This window comes from Trachurus japonicus, chromosome 12 (genome assembly GCF_045865225.1).
Source record: "Trachurus japonicus isolate A0001 chromosome 12, Traja_1.0".
In the NCBI taxonomy this organism is placed as follows: Eukaryota; Metazoa; Chordata; class Actinopteri; order Carangiformes; family Carangidae; genus Trachurus; species Trachurus japonicus.
In genome coordinates, this window is record NC_140918.1 from 10,361,855 (window position 1) to 10,379,889 (window position 18,035).

Below are 18,035 nucleotides of genomic sequence, written 5' to 3' on the forward strand. Positions count from 1 at the left end.
TTGGTTGTTGTTGTTTCCTATGAAGAAGAAAAGTCCTAAAACCGAACATCACACTGTGGTTGTGTTCTCCTCAGCCGTCTGCTCAGCAGCACATGACACCTACAGTCACTACAGCAGCCACTGAAACACCATAGCTACCAAACAACAGCTCCGGCGGAGATGTGACATGACGTCTTGCTTTTTTTTTTTTTTTTTCTTTTTTCTGTTTTTTACACCTTAACACTGAGGATCAAATTATTTTAATAAATAAACTACGTGACATTTAAGTACCAGCTTCCTGCGACACGGCTTCGGCGTAATATGTTGCTACATGTACAAAGTGCTCACAACAAGGCTTCTTCACCAAGGTGCAAATTCCTCATCGTCTTGTGAGGGCAGGAGTGGGACAGGAAATCAGAAGACCTGCAGATAGGGAAAGTTGAGAAACAGGGTGAGAAGAACAGACTTACATGACACTAAAAAAAACACACACTGAATTCAATTTTGCAGCTGGATTTGGGTGCTTTCATTTTTTCTTGGCCCGATTGTGTAGAAGCAAAATGCTCTCTGCTGGCCAGAAGGAATTTGTGAGCTAGTGTGGTTTGACGTCAGCTTAAGTGGGTGTAAATGATGCATTTACAGAGACCAGCTACAAGCTACAAGCTCCATGACTTGACGGCTTCCAGTAAATTGTTAAACGTCACTGTTTATGAGGGATCACTGTGACTGAGTGGACACTGTTATTGTTTCCTAACAAGAAAAGATTCCAACCTCTCTCTCTTTTGTCTCAAAGTGCTCTGGTCTCTGCCTCGATTTTCCTCTCTCCGTGGAGGCTGTCGGGGTCGGCCGGGGCCACCGTCTGTCTCACTGCGATCTCAGGACCTCCCCCGTAAATACCCAGTAGGTACTGCCATGTCTCCTCTGAGATCTGTCCATAGTCTGCACCTGATAGGGGGGAAGGATGGGGAGGGCATTAATAAAAAAAAAACACTAATTTACTTCCTGTAATCCTCATCTCTACTGTATCTCAACGTCCTTTCAAACCCTGAGCTGTTTACCTTGCTTGAGTTGTATGTGTCCTCCTTTCATCACACCGATCTTACTGTTGTCGATGGGACCCGGCGGCTCTGAGGAAACACATTACAGAAAGATAAACAACTTAAACGCTCTGCTGTATTCTCCTCTCACTGCAGGGTCGTACCGTTGTCTTTGCCCTTCACGAAGCTCTCCCACTCCCTGAACCACTGCATGCTGATGCACAGGATCACCGTCGGAGCCTCTTCAGCTTGAAACTCTTTGTTCAGCTGCAGATGAGAGAGAAAAAAAGAAGAAAAAAAAAGGAATAAGTGCTCAGTCAATATCCAACACAGAAGATAAAGACTGTGTATTTATTTACACAGCAGAGACCCAGTGCAGGAAACAGGCTTTTTTTTTTTTACCTTGATGAAAGTGTCTATTTCCATTTTCCTGCGTTTAGCCAGAGCTTCAATCTCCACCTGGCAGATGGCACACATGTACAGATGGTTGACTGCAGGGCCACCTCCAAAACTGAGGACAGAGACAACGACTTTAACAGAGAGGCAGGAAAAAATCCAAAGTCATTTATCAAATTACAATAGATTATCTATACCATTCTCCTATTAGGTTGATTTCCAGCTGCCAGTTTTTAGTAGCGTTTACAACTTATTGGAGAAAATATGAGGAATCACATTTATTATCTTTCAATTTGAAATGGTTAATGAATTTAAAGCTGAATTTATTACACACACATAGCAAATCATTTGTCAAATGTCAACAGAATGAGGCAGACACCGGTCCCTTTCTGTTAATATTGGTTCACACACCTCTTCAATCAATGGTATCAAGGTGGGGAAACCGATATAAAGGGTTTCTTAACCAGAGAACCTCCTTAGTTTAGTGCCTTTATAATGTGCTATTCAAAATGTCCATGTTTCCTCTCTATTTTAAATTGATGCAATGAAGTCAAATGATAAATCTGATCCAGAACAGTTGAAGCAGAAAAGGGCAAATAATACCAAGATTGATTTTGAGTTTCCTTTTCACCTGAACACTTTAGTCAAATAGAAACTTTTTGGAAGTCTTCAGGCATCCTGTAATCTACCAAAAAAGGTAGTGTGTTGCATATTTACCTGTTGTAAAGGTACTCCCACACGTTCTGGGGGACTATCATGACCAGGTCGTCTATGTAGTGGTATTTATTAGGAGGGATTCCTGCACAGAGAGATCAGATATGTTAAACTGTTAAAAGACTGAAATCTGTGTTTTTTTTTCTTTTTCTCCCTGTAATGGAAACCAGACTGAATGCTAATGCTAATGCTAACAGTACATTTTATACACCTCCCTCAATCCCCACCCTTAGTTATATATTCCAGCTGTCCATGACATTACAGCCAGGTTTTTCTAACAAGTTAATACAAACCAGACTACTATGACACAATGCCAGTAAAAACATGCTGTTAAGAAGTCATTTAGATTTGGAATAATATGGATAAAAGACAGATTTGTGTGTGGTTGGGTTTGTTTTGTTTTTTTTGCTTGAGAACAAGAATTATCCTGGAAGCTGAAACATGAAGAGGTGCCAGCAGCAGCCTCCTCCATTGCTGAGCAGATAAAATCAGTGAAGGAGATAACAACAGGATTTGTACAACTGTAGGTGACTTAAATGTCAAGCTTTGCTTTGAAACTCTTGTAAATCAGCATCCGATAAAGTAACCGACTGACAATTGATACTAATCCACAACAATGGATAAACATGATAATTTAAGTTGCTATGAAGGTTTTTCCTGACAAGGTTGTTTTTTAAAGAGGAACTTAGCAGGATTTCTCCCGTGGCTATGCTACGTTTTTACCTTAATTAAAAAGCTCTGGAGTAATTGTGATAGTTAACTACATGCCTTGTAACTTGTTATGAGTGAGAACAGAGGCTTTCTGCCTTCCTCCTGGCGTCTTATGGCTGAAAACCAACCTTGTAACATCAGTGTAGTACCTGGCCGCCACTTCTGCTGCACCGTGACACAAACATGCGCCATAACCCCCAATCTTTTGTTTATGACAGTTAAGACTACACAAATATACACGTTGTAACAGTGTATATGTTAATAAAATTATCCACCGCTCCATGGATTGATTTTTTCGCCGGCTTTGTTAAAAACAAATGCACATGCTCAGGTGGAGGGTTAGCAAAACAGAGGAAAAGCGACCAGACTTGCATAGTTCCTCTTTAAAATGTGCTCCAGTGGTTTGGAAACTGGATTGTGGGACAGATTTTTTTTTTTAAAAAGGCCGATGTAGGTCAAGCTCCAAAAGCAATGGATGCAATGCATATTTAATAATACATCATATTACAAGGACCTCCATACCTCCACCTTTCTAACTCCTTATGCACCGTTTCAGTTGTTAGCAGATAGATTGGGGGTGAAATAATTTCCTGTCTCACTCTGTGTTTGATAGAGGACTGGTGTCGGCGTCTAATCTTAATGTTTAGATAGAGGACAGTGGGCTGTGGGGGATGAGTCATTTAATTAGTATCAATGAGTCACTGATATACTTGCTTTATGCTTGTCTGATGCAAGCTTTCGATATGAATCCGTGGTCCCTGCGGAAAGCTAAAATGATTGTGGCAGATATACGACTGTTTTAAAAGGCTGAGTAGTCTTCTCCATGACAACTAATCTGACCCTTTGTAGATTTACTGGAAGAATTCGCTGTATTTATTTTCTTAGTGTGATAAAGCAGAGGAGCACGGGGTTACTGTATTGTACCTCCGTGCTGACAGAGGAACGTGTGGTTGCTGATCGGCCCCGGTTCGGCGAATGTGTTGAACTTGTTGAGCCACTCTCTGGAGATGTAGAACTGCAGCAGACTGGGCTCCTTCATGTTGGCCAGAGCCACCACCTTCTGCCTCACTCTCACCGACTCCTCGCTGCTTTTCCTGCACGAGGCCCGAGACACATGAATCGTAAATCAGTGCAGACTCTCGGTACGAATGTTTGACACTTCAGGAGTCCAGGATTTCTACACATTTGAAATTTCCAAATTCCATACTTTTTCCAGACCCTAATTTCCAGTCTTCTCGGTTAAAAAAAATTCAAATAATATGTGACATTTGAGTAATTAGATGTGTTATCATGTAAATAAATTATGCAATGAATCATTTGTTTTCATTATTCTGAATTTGTATGCCATTATGTCACCAAATAATTTCCAGGAGATTGTAGCTAATAGCACATACAAAATAATTAACCCAAATAACTTCACATAAGACCAAACCCATATAAGTATTAAAGGGATACGCCAACATTTTTTTTACGTGTCTTGCCTCACTCCCGAGTCCATGACAAGCAGATAGACACCATCCTTTCAACTGTGCGTGCAGTAACAAGAGAGATACGTATCGCCCGTAATTAGCTTAGCTCAAACACTGGAAGTGTATAGGTAGTGTTAGCCTGCCTCCACCTAAAGTAATCAAAGACACTCTTCAGCAACTCTAAACAGACCTATCTTAGTCTCAGAGCTGACAAAACTCTCCGGTAAGGCATCTTGATCAAATGCCGGTAACGGGAGGAGATCAGTCAAAACGGAGGGTTCAAGCAAAGACGGTTATTTGGTATATAAAGGGCAACGGGTGTTTTATTTTGTGAAAGTAGCCAGAAGTGCGTTGGTCACAACGGCTAGCTTGAGTAGCGCCAAATTCATCCGAACAAAATTGTAAACAGCTGTATTTAGACAAATTAACAAATTAACAACACACTGCTGATCTAAACGGCTACTTTCTCGCCTAAAATTGTTTGAAATGTCAATAAAGTGATATATTTACAGAGTTTAGAGCTAAAATGAAATCAGCTTCTGACTGATTCTTCTGATTTCGGCTTGGGAAGGAGGCAGGCTAACGCTACCTATACACTTCCAGTGTTTGAGCTAAGCTAATTACGGGCGATACGGCTCTATCTCCCTTGTTACTGCACGCACAGTCGAAAGGATGGTGTTTATCTGCTTGTCATGGACTCGGGAGTGAAGGAAGACACGAAAAAAAAAGTTGGCGTATCCCTTTAAGATAGATATATTTCCCATACTATACATATTTACTATATACCATACTATATAATATATTTTCCATACTTTTCTAGACCTGGAAATGTATAAAATCAAAATCCATACACCCTGGGAGTCCTCACATGCTCACCTATAGAACAACACATAGGCCTCTGCGTTCTGCACCACCGTCTCGTGGACCTCCGAGACGTACTGATCGTCAAACTCGTACCACTGTCCGTTGATCACATTCTGACAGTAGGCCGTGTAGTGCCCACCTGCAGCGCATGACAAAAAAACAGCCGTCAGGAAACAGCGCACACACAGATAAGACTGAACCGATAAAGAGCTTGTATAAATTTGAGATAAAGAAAACATCCGCAGGAAAAGAAGCGACTCATACATACTTCCTGCGGTGCCATGGTGACAGATGACTGACAGCAGGTCGTATGTGGTGACCTGGGATGGACTCTCTTTAGCCAGGAAGGGCCGCATGTCGAGGCCCTCCAACGGGAACGATACGTGGCTGCTGATCTTGAAGGAATACATGACCTCGTGCCGGAAACGTTTCAGGTGAATGCACAAGATCTGCACACAAAAAATGCAACAGTCAAGATTAGAAAACAACACACTTTGTGGGGCAGATGTTATCTGCAGCAAATAAAAGATAAACAAAGATAAACTGTCTAACCTCTGGAAGTCGAAGCACTTTGCAGTATTTGACACCATTTCTCAACCTGTAACAAACAAAAATTCAGTCTAGGATAATAAATGCAAATAAAAACAATAAGGTGAATGTAGATTTATGTCGCATACTCACTTTTTACATCTCTCACAGCTGTACATGTTGTCCCCTGAGAAAAGAAAAGAATGAGATTTCCCTTATCTACAATGAACCACATTAAAACTACCATAGAACTATTGTTAATATCATAATTATGTAAATTTTTGTCTGCTAGTCTGCATTATATTTACTTATCATGTTTTAATATATTATTTTTACGCATTAATATACCTCTTTATCTTAATCTAATGGGCTCTATGCACAGCTCCACCACTTCCTGAATTTCATTTCCTGTCTTACATTATTGGACAAACTGATTAATCCAGGTGTGTCTGACCATTGTGACTACTCAGACACACCTGGATTAATCAGTTTGTCCAATAATGTAAGACAGGAAATGAAGGACCTGCCTTAAATTCAGGAAGTGGTGGAGCTGTGCATAGAGCCCATTATACATATGTATATACGTGTTTGAAGGTATGTGTATACAGGAATGTGTAGGATGATGTATAGATGTATGTGTGTCTTATTACTTATTTTTATTTATCTATTTTATCCATTTCTACTCTTATTATTTAATTCTTATTTTAATTCCCCCCTCCTTCTCTCCCCTTTTAATTCATCTAGTACTCATTTTATTATTTATTCACTTATTTATCTATTCTTATTGTAACTCATTCTACTGTACAGTCTATCACACATTTTCAAAGTCATATGTCAGGAAATGTTTTGCAAAATGTTTAAATAAAAAGTTCTAAAGAAAATGAATAAGTAAATAAAACTACTGTAGAAACACGCGTTATGGTTGAATAGCAGCGTTTACCTTTGAGCTCATCTGCAGCAAAGAAGGCGGCGAGGCAGTCCTCCAGCGTCACCATGGGCCCCCAGAACCAAGTGGGGATACACGAGACTACGAACCTGTTCAAACAGATGTAATAATCATCATTGCAGCAACAAGCAGCCACATGGCCTCCTACAGCCTGAATCCTGACAGTGAGCACACTGGGTGACAAACCAGACAGGTTAGTATCAGACGACACACCCAGGCAGGGAAGAAAACCACATATTGGCACTAGAATGCATAAAAACTGAGGACAACTGAAGAGTTTGGTGATTATTGTTTGCAGGTTTATCAATAAAAGCGATTCCTTTCACACCACACACTGTCGTTTTAACCACTGTGAACATTAGGGCTGCACAAGTAATCACATTATAATCAAAATCACAATCTGGCCAAGTACAAAATCCAAATCACAGGAAATGCTACTGGGTAACAAATCATATGCTCAAGACATAAAGGCATATGATTGATCCAAGACTCAACAAATATCACAACATCCAATTTATGATACATTAGACTTTTTAAGTGATGTTTTTTGCATATAGTGCAGCCTTAGTGAAGTGAAGGTATTGATTAAAGCAGCTTTTAAAGTGCAGTATCCACATTAAAGACTCATAAACTGCCCACGTTGCTGAGGAGCTGAGGAGCTACAGCTCAGACGCTGCTGCCACCTCAGGAGAGACGATATGCAGACTGCACCGCTCTGTGTGCAGGGTGAACGAGCCTGAGGTGTAAAACACTGCAGCGCATCGGCTTCCCCCCTCAGGGACCAAGAAGCCATGAGGACTGTGTTAGTAATAATAAAAGATGACGCTTCTGATATTCGGGGAAGAGCGCGCGGCATGCCAACGCTTGTCTCTGCATCTGTGCTGTGTTATCTAAGATGATAAATGCAGGTGACCTTGTCCAGGTGTGTGCAAACACAGGAAGCTAAAGGAGGGGATTTTTCCTTAGAAATCGGTGAACTCGGAAAATGAGACGTATCTCAGATAAACCACTGCTTCTCTTACACAATAACTAGACATGGTTAGACTTTAGGTCTCTGCAGGCTTTTTTAAAAATGCAGCATCACTCCTGTTGGGAGGCATCTGATGGCCCAGCACTCAAATCTTTGTCCAGGAGCTCTGGATCAAGCATTTCAGAGCTCTCTTCAGATTGCATTAATCTCTCCAACCAACCAATCAGTCCTGGACTGACTCCCAGACTTCATTCAGTCTATCACTGCATGAATCACACACACTACGGTTTTATCATCTCTCATTTGGTAACGCACACTCGGTATTTCCACATTGAGCCCATTTCTCTGGTAATAAGTAATAAGAGCGTCAATACAGTGAAAGGAAGGCGATGAATAATTGAAGGAAACCGACTGTGACACCTTCTCTTTCACTTCTATTCACAAGCACCAACATCGACCGATCGCTGCTTCGCCTCGCCAGACGCCAGCTTGAGTCAGGGCCGGCTCTACGCAGGGGCAAGAGGGGGCAGCGCCCCCTCAAATAAATGTCTTGCCCCCTCAAATCCAAATTTTAGAAGTTGAGAAAGCACATTTTAATATACTCAAAAAATGTGTATATTACAAGTTGACAAAATTATCTGCAGTAGCACAAAAATCCACCTACTGACTACCTTTCAGTTTTGTAAATCTTGACCATAGTAGACCACCCCCCCCCCCTCCCCCCCTTTTCTCAGAGTACACCAGAATGCTTCACTCACATTTTAAAATCACAAAAATGTTCTGGGGGGATGCCCCCAGACCCCCCATATAATGTGGCTCACCTCACCTTTTTCACCCCCACTGGGTTTGCAATGCATTTCAGGTATATGCACCCCTAACCCCCCATATAATGTGGCTCTTTGCATTACGACAGTAACAAATTTGGGCTCTAAGACCCTGGTTGGCCCCCCTGGCCCCTAGTTGGACAGGTCTGAAGGTAGAGGCCTGACAAAGTGCAATCCACTTCTCCAGGTTGGGGTTGGACACATAGCCAATAACCCAATTCAATAAAGTTACTATAAGCACAGAGAAAAAAAGTGCTGGACCTTGATGTGTTCACATGATGCCCCCTTCACATTTCTGACTGCCCCCTCATATATGCCTGCCTAGAACCGGCCCTGGCTCGAGTCCAGATCAGATTGAAGGTACTTAACAAAACCTGACTTGATAGTTTTCATTATAGTTTGTGATTTGCCAAAATCCAGCAGCGGTGCAGAGACCAATCAGGGATGCACATTGCACATGCATTTGCTTTTTTAGACCTACGTGCCCCCACATGCATCATCTGTGGCGGCACCACTGTGGTCTCTCCACAACAACATACAGCCTCATTAGACCTAAGTCAAGATCCCACTTGCCTAGTTTTTTATTTTTTTAAATTTTAGATCCCTACTCTGTACGGGAAAGCCAGCTTCACCTGCCTGACTCACTTAAATGGATGACATCAGCGCTTCCCTGCAAAGCCGTAAAGACGTATTTTCCACGACCACAACAGTGACACATGGTCCACTGACCGGCGTATGGAGTCCATGATGTAGGAGATCCAGCCCTGCGAGCCGTAGGTGTCGGGACACACGCCCGTCTTGACGGGAAGGTTCTGGTGGATGGAGGAGTGGAGCTTGGCCAAGTCCTCTTTCCCAGGAATAGGAAGTGATAAGTCTTGGAAAGTTTCCACTGTATTAGAGACCTGTTTGTACAGAACGGTACAACCAGGAAGAAGAAAACTCAGCATCAGCTGTAACAACAATGTAAACAAGTTAGCATGTGGTCGACGTTTGTGATGGTTACAAATAAGATGTTAACTCATTCACTAATTAATTAGTGTATCATTTGTTCTCTCCATTTTCCCTTTCATTTATTTAATTTATTTGTTTATTTGTAACAGGACTCTGCATATTTATGAACATACAATATGTACCGTAAATATGCCAGATTTAGCTCTAAAGCTAATTCCCATCTGCAGTCCCGTAGTTCACACTAAAACAACATTAGACAAGGACAAAAACAAAGCACAACATGGTACAAATACCATATATCATAATATATATGTACGTATATGCCTCCAGCTACGTGGGTCATGTCACTGAAAACTATGAACGATCTTTGTGACTGCTTCTGAACAGTTTTTCCAGTATTTCCTTTGAAACCAATGCCAATATTGCTGAAAACTAGCGAAGGGTCGATTAAATATCAAAATCAAATTCAGTCCTGTGGCCCGTTTTTCAATTTCGTATTTTTCATCTGAGCCTAAAATTGAAAAATATGAAAAACAGGCATTTCTTCTTTTTTGTCTGTTAGATTAAAAAAGAAATAACAAAATAAACCAGTCACTTTTTCATTTTGGGGATTTTTGATTGCCAATTGAAAATAGAAAGAACCAATGATACACAGGTTTAAAATAAAACCATTACACAAAAATGAATATGTGATTTATGGAGTGATATGCTGTGGGTGGGCAGCACAGTGGTGTAGTGGTGTAACCTGGGTTCAAACCCCATGAACACATGAATATGGGTAATATCTGGGCAGATGGAAGGGTGGACGGTGTAGTCCCTGACTGAATGTGTCAGTAGCCTCCCCTGGTGTCTGAACGTGAGAAGCGCAGCTCACCCTGTCGCAGGTCAAACACTGGACCAGACTGAGGATGGAGCCGTCGAAGATGTCCGAGATCACGCTGCGATAGTGGGGCTGTTTCTTCTTCCTGGCACTGAGCAGCAGCTGAGCTGGAAGGAGGAGTTCAGAGGACGGACTTAATGTTATTATTTGACATGGAGGAAGAGAAGGGACAGGACAACAGCTCAGGATTAGACATTTTAACCCCATGGTGGCTAAAGAAGGAGTTAGTGTCTGTGCCAGATTTGAAGGCACGCCATCTGATGTTTTAAAGATACACTAGTCTGGATCGTACCAAATTTAAAATGCACCACATTAACTGCACTGACGTCTTTATGCAGATTTGTTTATTTGTCTATCTGTAGGGATCCGCATTAGCTGTGCTCTAAAAGACCATCTTACTGGGGGTCCACATTTAAAACATACATTTACAATCATGACATAATTAAGACAAGACAAATCAACATAAAACTTACATTAAATCTTTACAATACATATGAATCACCATCCTAAATCAGAAAACATACATAAGACATTCCAGTGTACAGTGGTTATAAAATAAAAAAGGCAAAACAAAACAAAGTGAATACAACAAATCTCATATGGCAATAGCTACTTTTCCTGGTAATTAGTTACTTTTATAATGAATCAAATGTTGTTCCCTCACCTTTTTTGAAGGAGTAGGCCGGTCCTGCAGAGCGGAGCGGGCTGGAGCGCGGCGGACTGGAGGAGAGTTTGGGATGCAGCTCCTGAAGGGTTCGCACAGGACTACAGGGAATGGACTGGGGCTGCGTCATCGATGCTTCGTTGTCTGGCTCTAGAAAAGAGATCGTAAAATAAAATAATAAGTATATAGTATGATAAAGTTTATTTGCCATTTGTTAAAAGGGACACTTCACCCAAAATCCATTTTCTACTCACCATTATGCTAAGGAAGGGTTCGGAGAACTTTCAGAGTTATCAAAACGCTTTTGGAGTTCCAGGGGGGGTCCGGCTGGAAACGGATTTTTATATATAATGGCGGCGGATAAAGTTCACTTTTGAATCGTCCAAAACACACACTATGAAACATCCAAATACCTCCATACTGCTCGTCCGTACTGACCCAAGTGTCCTGAAGCCGCCACATGAAAAAGTTGTTTATTTGATCTCTGTTTTTAGCCTTGTTGTAGCAGTAGCTCCCAGTGGCTCTGTTGAGATTTGCTGCGAGATGTTCTTCCGTGTTTACATCATACATCCAATGGTTTACAACGACGAACCAACATCTCGCAGCAAATCTCGCGCATGCGCACAAACATCAACAGAGCCACTGGGAGCTACTGCTACAACAAGGCTAAAAACAAAGATCAAATTAATTTTTTCTGAACAACTTTTTCATGTGGTGCCTTCAGGACACTTGGGTCAGTACGGACGAGCAGTATGGAGGTATTTGGATGTTTCATAGTGTGTGTTCTGGACGATTCAAAAGTGAACTCTATCCCCCGCCATTATTATTATGAAAATTCGTTGCCAGCTGGACCCCCACTGGAACTCCAAAAGCGTTTTGATGACTCAGAAAGTTCTCCAAACCCTTCCTTGGCATGACGGTGAGTAAAAAATTGGTGAATTATTGATTTTGGGTGAAGTGATAGGAATTCTTGTGCAGAGGTCAGAGGACACTCAAAGTACAAAGAGTAAAGATACGATAAGCAAGTGCACACAACTATAAAAAGGATGTAAACGGTAACAAGTTAAGAAAAAGAGTAAACAGTAAACAGTAAAAATACATTAAATACAGCAAATAAAATATACTGTATATAATAGAGTTTGTAAGTCTCCTACCTGATGTGTTGTCCTGCCCAGTGTTGGACGTCTGGTTGTTTTCTTGGTTTTGGACCTCAGTGTTCGGAGCGGGTGTCGGCTCCTCCTCCTCTCCCCTCTCAGGAACTTCCTCCTCGGCCGCCGTGTCCACGTCAGCGTCTTCATCCATCTCCTGCGAGCCGCCGTGGAGCGACGAGCCCGACGCCCTGCCGTCCTTCAGCCTCTCCTTCTCCGAGATCACCCCGCCGCCGCCGGGACCGACGCCCGCCGCCATCCCCACGGCCGGCGACCTGACCCCCCCGTCGCACTCGTCCTGCAGGAGCAGCTCGCCGTCGGCCGAGCCTCCTCCCTCGCCGCGGTCGCTGCTGGAGCCGGAGTCGCACGACAGGAACTCGTCCTCGGACGTGGAGCGGTCGCCGTCTCTCCGCTCCTCGCCATCGCTGCCCTCGCCGCTCATGTTGCACTCGGTCAGAGGCTCCTTCAGCTCCTCGTGGAGCTGGTCCATCAGACAGCGCAGGAACTCCTGAGTGTCCTGTGGCGAGAGAGAAGCACATTGCATTATAGTCAAACGGAGGATGTATCGTACGGCTACAGATCAATTATTGCTTGGCAGAGTGGTGTGATACGTAGAAATGGGGAATAGAAAAAAAAAAGTCTGTAAACTTGAATATTTCAAAACAAAGACATAGAGAGAGAAATGTGTGAATAACGGTGTGTAAGGTTTCTGTAACAAGACAGCAGTTTGTGCATTGGTAAGAGGTGATAACAAGGGGATTCACACAATATAAACCCCACCACTGTCTAGAAACTCTTTACAAACAAAAACAAAACCAGACAATACATTTTTGGTAAAACACACACTTTGAAATTCATTGTTATTCGAGGGATAATTCAGTGTCTGGGCTGATTTTATTATTTTTCTTAATTCCCAAGAGGTCAAAGTCAAATCATGGCATTCAGTTTAAAGATGTTACACAGAATTATCATCAGTCTTGGCTCAGGTACGGGTCAAATTGATACCATTTATACAGTATGGCTGTATAAATATAAAGCTTAAGCTACTGTTTTTTCATGTTTTTGCATATTCTGTGTTATAAACTGTGTTCTTGTCTGTATACAACATCTAGTGCATGTCTGGGTGAGGGACCCCTCCTCTGTCGCTCACCCTGAGGTTTCTCCAATGTTTTCCCAGTTAAAAGGGTTTTGAAAGAGTTTTTTTCCTCAGTGGATGTGAGGGTCTAAGGGCAGAGGATGTTGTTATGATGCTACGTAAAGCCCTAACTGTTTGTAAAAATGGGCTAGATAGACTAATAAAATTGCCTTGTTAGTTTACATAGCATAAAGACTGGAGACAGAAGCAACAAGCCAGCTTAGCATTTTCCAAACATAAAAACATCTACTAATCTTTGAAGCTCATTTATATCTCAGACCATATTTGTTCAACATGTACAAAAACTAAAAATAACAAATTGTAGCTGCTGTTTCCCCTTGCTTCCAGTCTTTATACTAAGCTAAGCTAACTGCTTCTGCACAAGAGTGCACAAATGTTCTTTAAAGAGAGACACACTATTAAAGGTGCAGACCAACACAAGTGCACATTTAGGTCATTATAAAGACATTAATGTTATTATTAATGTGACTTTGTCTGGTTCTGGAGACTTAAGAAAAATATAACACCCCTGACTGAAAAAAAATGTGCAAACAACTCAACATGTCGAACCTTTGGGTGTCAAGAACAATGTAGTTGTTAAAAAATAAAAATAAAAAGCAAAATCATTTAAAGAATTTTGTGAGAATACAAATTTAAAAAAACAAAGGACAAGACAGTGTCAAGCTGTTGAGTGATGCTAGCTGTAGTTACCTGCTGGGTGCTTGCCCCTACCTGCTGAGCGTAACCACGAAACATGGGGTTTACTAGTTTGATGCCATGTGACAGACTGGTAGGGACAACATAGCTGGGCCTGAGAGAGTAGCAGCCAAGACAGACATTACATTTCCGGTAAGACCATTTTATATCAGTAATTAATTTGAAGATGTTTGTTTAATTTCTAAAATAAAAAAGTATATTACCTTTTTTTATGCCAGAGGTCTGATATGAGTTTCTGGTAGCTCTTACAGAGAGCAGGCTTCTTATCAGTCCGGACCAGTCCACTGCAGTCCAGGAAGAACTGAGTGAGAGGAGGACTGGTGAGGAAAGAGAGGAAAAAAATGCATCAACTTTATTATAGACGTTATTAAACAATTACACATTCATTAAAGGGATAGTATCATTTTTTTAAAGTGGGGTTGTATGATCTACAAATAAGTACTTTAATTGCAGTAGAAGACTCTCTGCACTCCTCCCGTTAGCAACGCCAGCCCATAATAGCCCTGCCCAGAGATTTACAACATACAGTGTTGTGAATGGACCCAAAGAAACGGCCTAGTTTTTATTTGGACCTAACCAACTGCTGATCGGCGGGCGCTAACCCTGGGCGGAGGGATACGTGAGTTGGTCCAAATAAAAACTGCATTTTTCCTGCAATTTGAAGGGCTGGAAAAAATTATATTATAGCGAACAATGGAACTGTGTATTTTTTTTTCAGGTAAAACCTCTTTTAGGCCGTGATAATAGGCCGTTTCTTTGGGTCCATTCACAACAATGTATGTTGTAAATCTCTGGGCAGGGCTATGGGCTGGCGTTGCTAATGGGAGGAGTGCAGAGAGTCTTCTACTGCAATTAAAGTACTTAGGGGCTATTTGTAGATCATACAACCCCCACTTTAAAAAAAAAGATAACTATCCCTTTAACAGAGAATGGCAGACCCACATCCCTTAGAAAATGGTCCCGTGTAAATGTGTGGCGGTGACCTCACCAGTTGGAGAGGGCTTGAAGAGCTGCATTCATGTAGCAGGAGTTGCCGATATTTTTCATTCCTGTCAAGCCTACGAACAACAACACAAACAAGAGCCGTGTCACTTTTTTTGGTCTTCCCAGAGAGAGAGTGGCACAGTGTTCAGGGCCGAACAGTGTAACGATTAACCTCAAGGGGACACCACCACAAAGGGTGGATTATGAGATCTAGTCTGGATTTAAAAAAGAAGGATAGCAACTATGGGATTCAAAATAGATCTGTTAAATATGGCAGCTGTGAGATCAGAGAAAAGTTTTCTGCAGCAGCGTTTTGTTTTTTTTCTCCTGAGGTACATCCTGTTCATAACAGATGAGTCACAAAATGAGTCTGATGATATGAGAGGCTTCAGGTGGACTGTTGTTTAGATGAAGAATAGAAGTAAGTGTACCTCTGGGTTTTAGCTCATCCTCCTCCGACTCTGAACCTCCCTCTTCCGCCACGGCTATGGGCACCGCTTTCAGAGGGTGACCTACTGGCGGCTGAGGAGGCGCTTCCTGGACAAATGATTAAGAGATGCTATAAATATAAAGGTGAGTAAGACACAGGCAGGTTCTGTGGATTTGAAATAGCATCAATCGCCCTTATAGGTTGTTTTTTTTGTTCGATATATGTGAATCCATCAAGCAGAACGGGACAGAAAGTCAGTGAGGAGATGTGATGTGACCTTGCGTGGAGTGAGGTCGTACCTGCTCTGCAGCTTTACAGTGGTGGGGAGCGGCGGCGGCGACGGGCACCAGGGCGGGCCTGTGATCCAGAAACACCTCCCGCTCACACACATAACACCAGATCCTGAATGTTGTCAGGTTCACCGTCAGGTTGTGCTTCTTAGCCTAACACACACACAACACATATACACACAGTGAGTCATTCGGTGGGCTCCTGAAATGATCACATTAAAAAAAAAGCTGGCAGGTGTTTGCAGGGTTTTACCTGTGCATGCAGGGTGCTGTGGTCAGAGAAGGACTCTCCACAACCAACGTACGGGCAATCATTCTACAGAGTACAAACATTGTATTAGATTAGACGTCATGACTTTTAAATCCTCTTTTCTATCATATAATAAAGACATTAATCTCCAATATCTAACTGACCATCTATGTCATTTGGCATCTATGATTAAATATAACTCTAACTCTGGTGTTGTTATGGAAAATTGCTTAAAATCATCAGTGCAGCTGTGGTGTTTTATGTGACAAATAAAACACGTTGTGGACTTGTTGTGGTGTTACCTGCAGACAGGCCCACAGGTTCGGGCCACCTGCTCCGCACGACTGGCAGGTTCCCTGCAGCAACAGGGCGAGAGCATGGACAGAAAACCTTTGAACGTCATGGTTATACAATATGTGCACACGTACACACATGTTGTAATCACTCACACACACACACACACACCACACAGTACATATCATTGTAGGATCTCAAACAAAGTCAAAACAACAGAGGCTGCATAATACTCTGGCTCACAGTGAGGACTGATGGACAAAAGGACAGTTAGATCAATCATAAAACAGCCTTAATGGGTGTGTTTGTAGGCCATTGTGTTGACATTGTGTTTATGTACAACCTTTTATTAGAAACTAATGACACCTCACCTTGGATTTCTGGAGGAGGTCCTCTTTGGTTACCTGTCCTATGGAGTCCAGGTGGGGACAAAGCTCTTGTTCTGCCATGGCTAGGCTGGCTGGCTGGCTGGCTACTCGCTGTCTTCAGGAGGACGTCTGCTAATTTGACAACAGGGCAGTAATAATAACATTACTGTGGTAGGGTAACTGTAGCTAGAGGAGCTCAAGCTAGCCTTCTCATGTCAACACGAAGAAAAAAACCACACGTCCTGCACCCCACAGAGAATCACATGCACCTCACCTACTGACAACAACAACTCAAGCACAAGTTGTGAAAGCTACAATGTCGTTTAAAGACATAAACTGAACCCCCCCTCAAGAATGTGACATATCTGCAAAGTGAAAGGCCTTATGTTTACCAACGAAAGCTCAGAAATCATCTCACTGCAGCGATGCCAGCGATGCCAGCGACTGTGGTGTCGACAATGACGCGTTATTATTTTGTCCAACGAAGACGAAGAAGGAGCAGCTGACAACAACGACGACGATGATGATGGTGGTGGTGGTGGAGGCTAATTTCCCCCGCACATTTCCTCCTCTCTCTCGTAGTAAACAATCCGTACTGGGTGATGAGGATCGTATGCTAGCAAGCTGCTACCGAGGAGAGCCAAGCCGAGAGACGTGATACCCCCGGCGGCCCACCACACCACCACCATCCCCAAACAACTCACTCCCCCCTCCCATTCACACACACAGCACGGCCACGGCGACGGCGGCGGCGGCGGCACGCATGACGCACGGCTGTAGGAGGAGGTAACCAGGCAACGTCAGAGCCACAGAGCCATCCCACCGGCTCCTAAACAGTCACATTTACATTCTGTCCCCTTTTCTTTCCTTTTTCTATTTTTTATTTATTTATTTATTTTTCATCTGTCATATTATCCATTTATTTATTATCCTTCCTTCGATTGAATGTTTACTAACATTGCTAATAATTACCTTATTTTATTGTGATTTATTTATTATTTATGATTACTGATAGATATTGGAGCACCTGTCTGATGTTCTATTGTATAATTGTACGTACAACCCTGTTCTTTGTACATTTGTTTGTATGTACAGCTGTTTTCAATAAAGCTCATTGAAAAAAAAAAACTGTAATATTAAAGGTCATAGCTACAACTTTTTCATCAAAAGGATACATTTTTCAAAAATAATGCATCCACAGAATGTCTAGAGGGGAGCAGAATAAAAGTATTAATTTTACTGAATTTAAAAAAAAATAGTATATAAATAATTGTATAATTGTATTAATAATAAATTTCGGCGGGTCCGAAATATGTAAATATTTACATCTGGTTACGTTGGCAACGTCGGCATGGAATGATCTCTGTGGCAACAGCATTAGAATGTTGATGTAGATAGATAGATAGATAGATAGATAGATAGATAGATAGATAGATAGATAGATAGATAGATAGATAGATAGATAGATAGATAGATAGATAGATAG

General features: G+C 42.0%; 1 protein-coding gene across 5 annotated transcripts; it reads right to left on the reverse strand.

Moving 5' to 3' along the window:
- Positions 1–168: 168 nt before the first annotated feature.
- On the reverse strand, positions 169–17,385 carry usp20 (ubiquitin specific peptidase 20). Of its 5 annotated transcripts, none has more exons than XM_085793095.1 (25): positions 16,942–17,385; positions 16,553–16,678; positions 16,190–16,243; positions 15,891–15,953; positions 15,647–15,790; positions 15,349–15,454; positions 14,922–14,991; positions 14,137–14,250; positions 13,949–14,027; positions 12,088–12,598; positions 10,934–11,083; positions 10,264–10,376; positions 9,168–9,340; positions 6,639–6,733; positions 5,852–5,885; positions 5,723–5,768; positions 5,439–5,619; positions 5,183–5,309; positions 3,762–3,931; positions 2,130–2,211; positions 1,419–1,527; positions 1,181–1,283; positions 1,038–1,106; positions 751–924; positions 169–402 (listed from the first exon to the last, which is right to left on the reverse strand). In XM_085793095.1, exons 2-24 carry the CDS (start codon positions 16,628–16,630, stop codon positions 767–769), a joined length of 2,829 nt encoding a protein of 942 aa, XP_085649221.1. In that variant the 5' UTR covers positions 16,631–16,678; positions 16,942–17,385; the 3' UTR covers positions 169–402; positions 751–766. The 5 variants fall into 5 exon arrangements, with proteins under 5 accessions (XP_085649221.1, XP_085649219.1, XP_085649222.1 ...); XM_085793093.1 differs by having other exon boundaries at positions 13,928–14,027; positions 16,942–17,246; XM_085793096.1 differs by having other exon boundaries at positions 16,553–16,681; positions 16,942–17,246.
- Between the last annotated feature and the right edge of the window lie 650 nt (positions 17,386–18,035).

Excerpts from the sequence above, each read along its gene's own strand:
- usp20 (XM_085793093.1), bottom strand. The coding sequence starts at position 16,630 with ATGGCAGAACAAGAGCTTTGTCCCCACCTGGACTCCATAGGACAGGTA. Across the intron at positions 11,084-12,087 it reads TGGGCAGGACAACACATCAG|AGCCAGACAACGAAGCATCG; the intron begins GTAGGAGACTTA and ends TCTCTTTTCTAG. Across the intron at positions 5,620-5,722 it reads AAGTGCTTCGACTTCCAGAG|ATCTTGTGCATTCACCTGAA; the intron begins GTTAGACAGTTT and ends TTTTGTGTGCAG.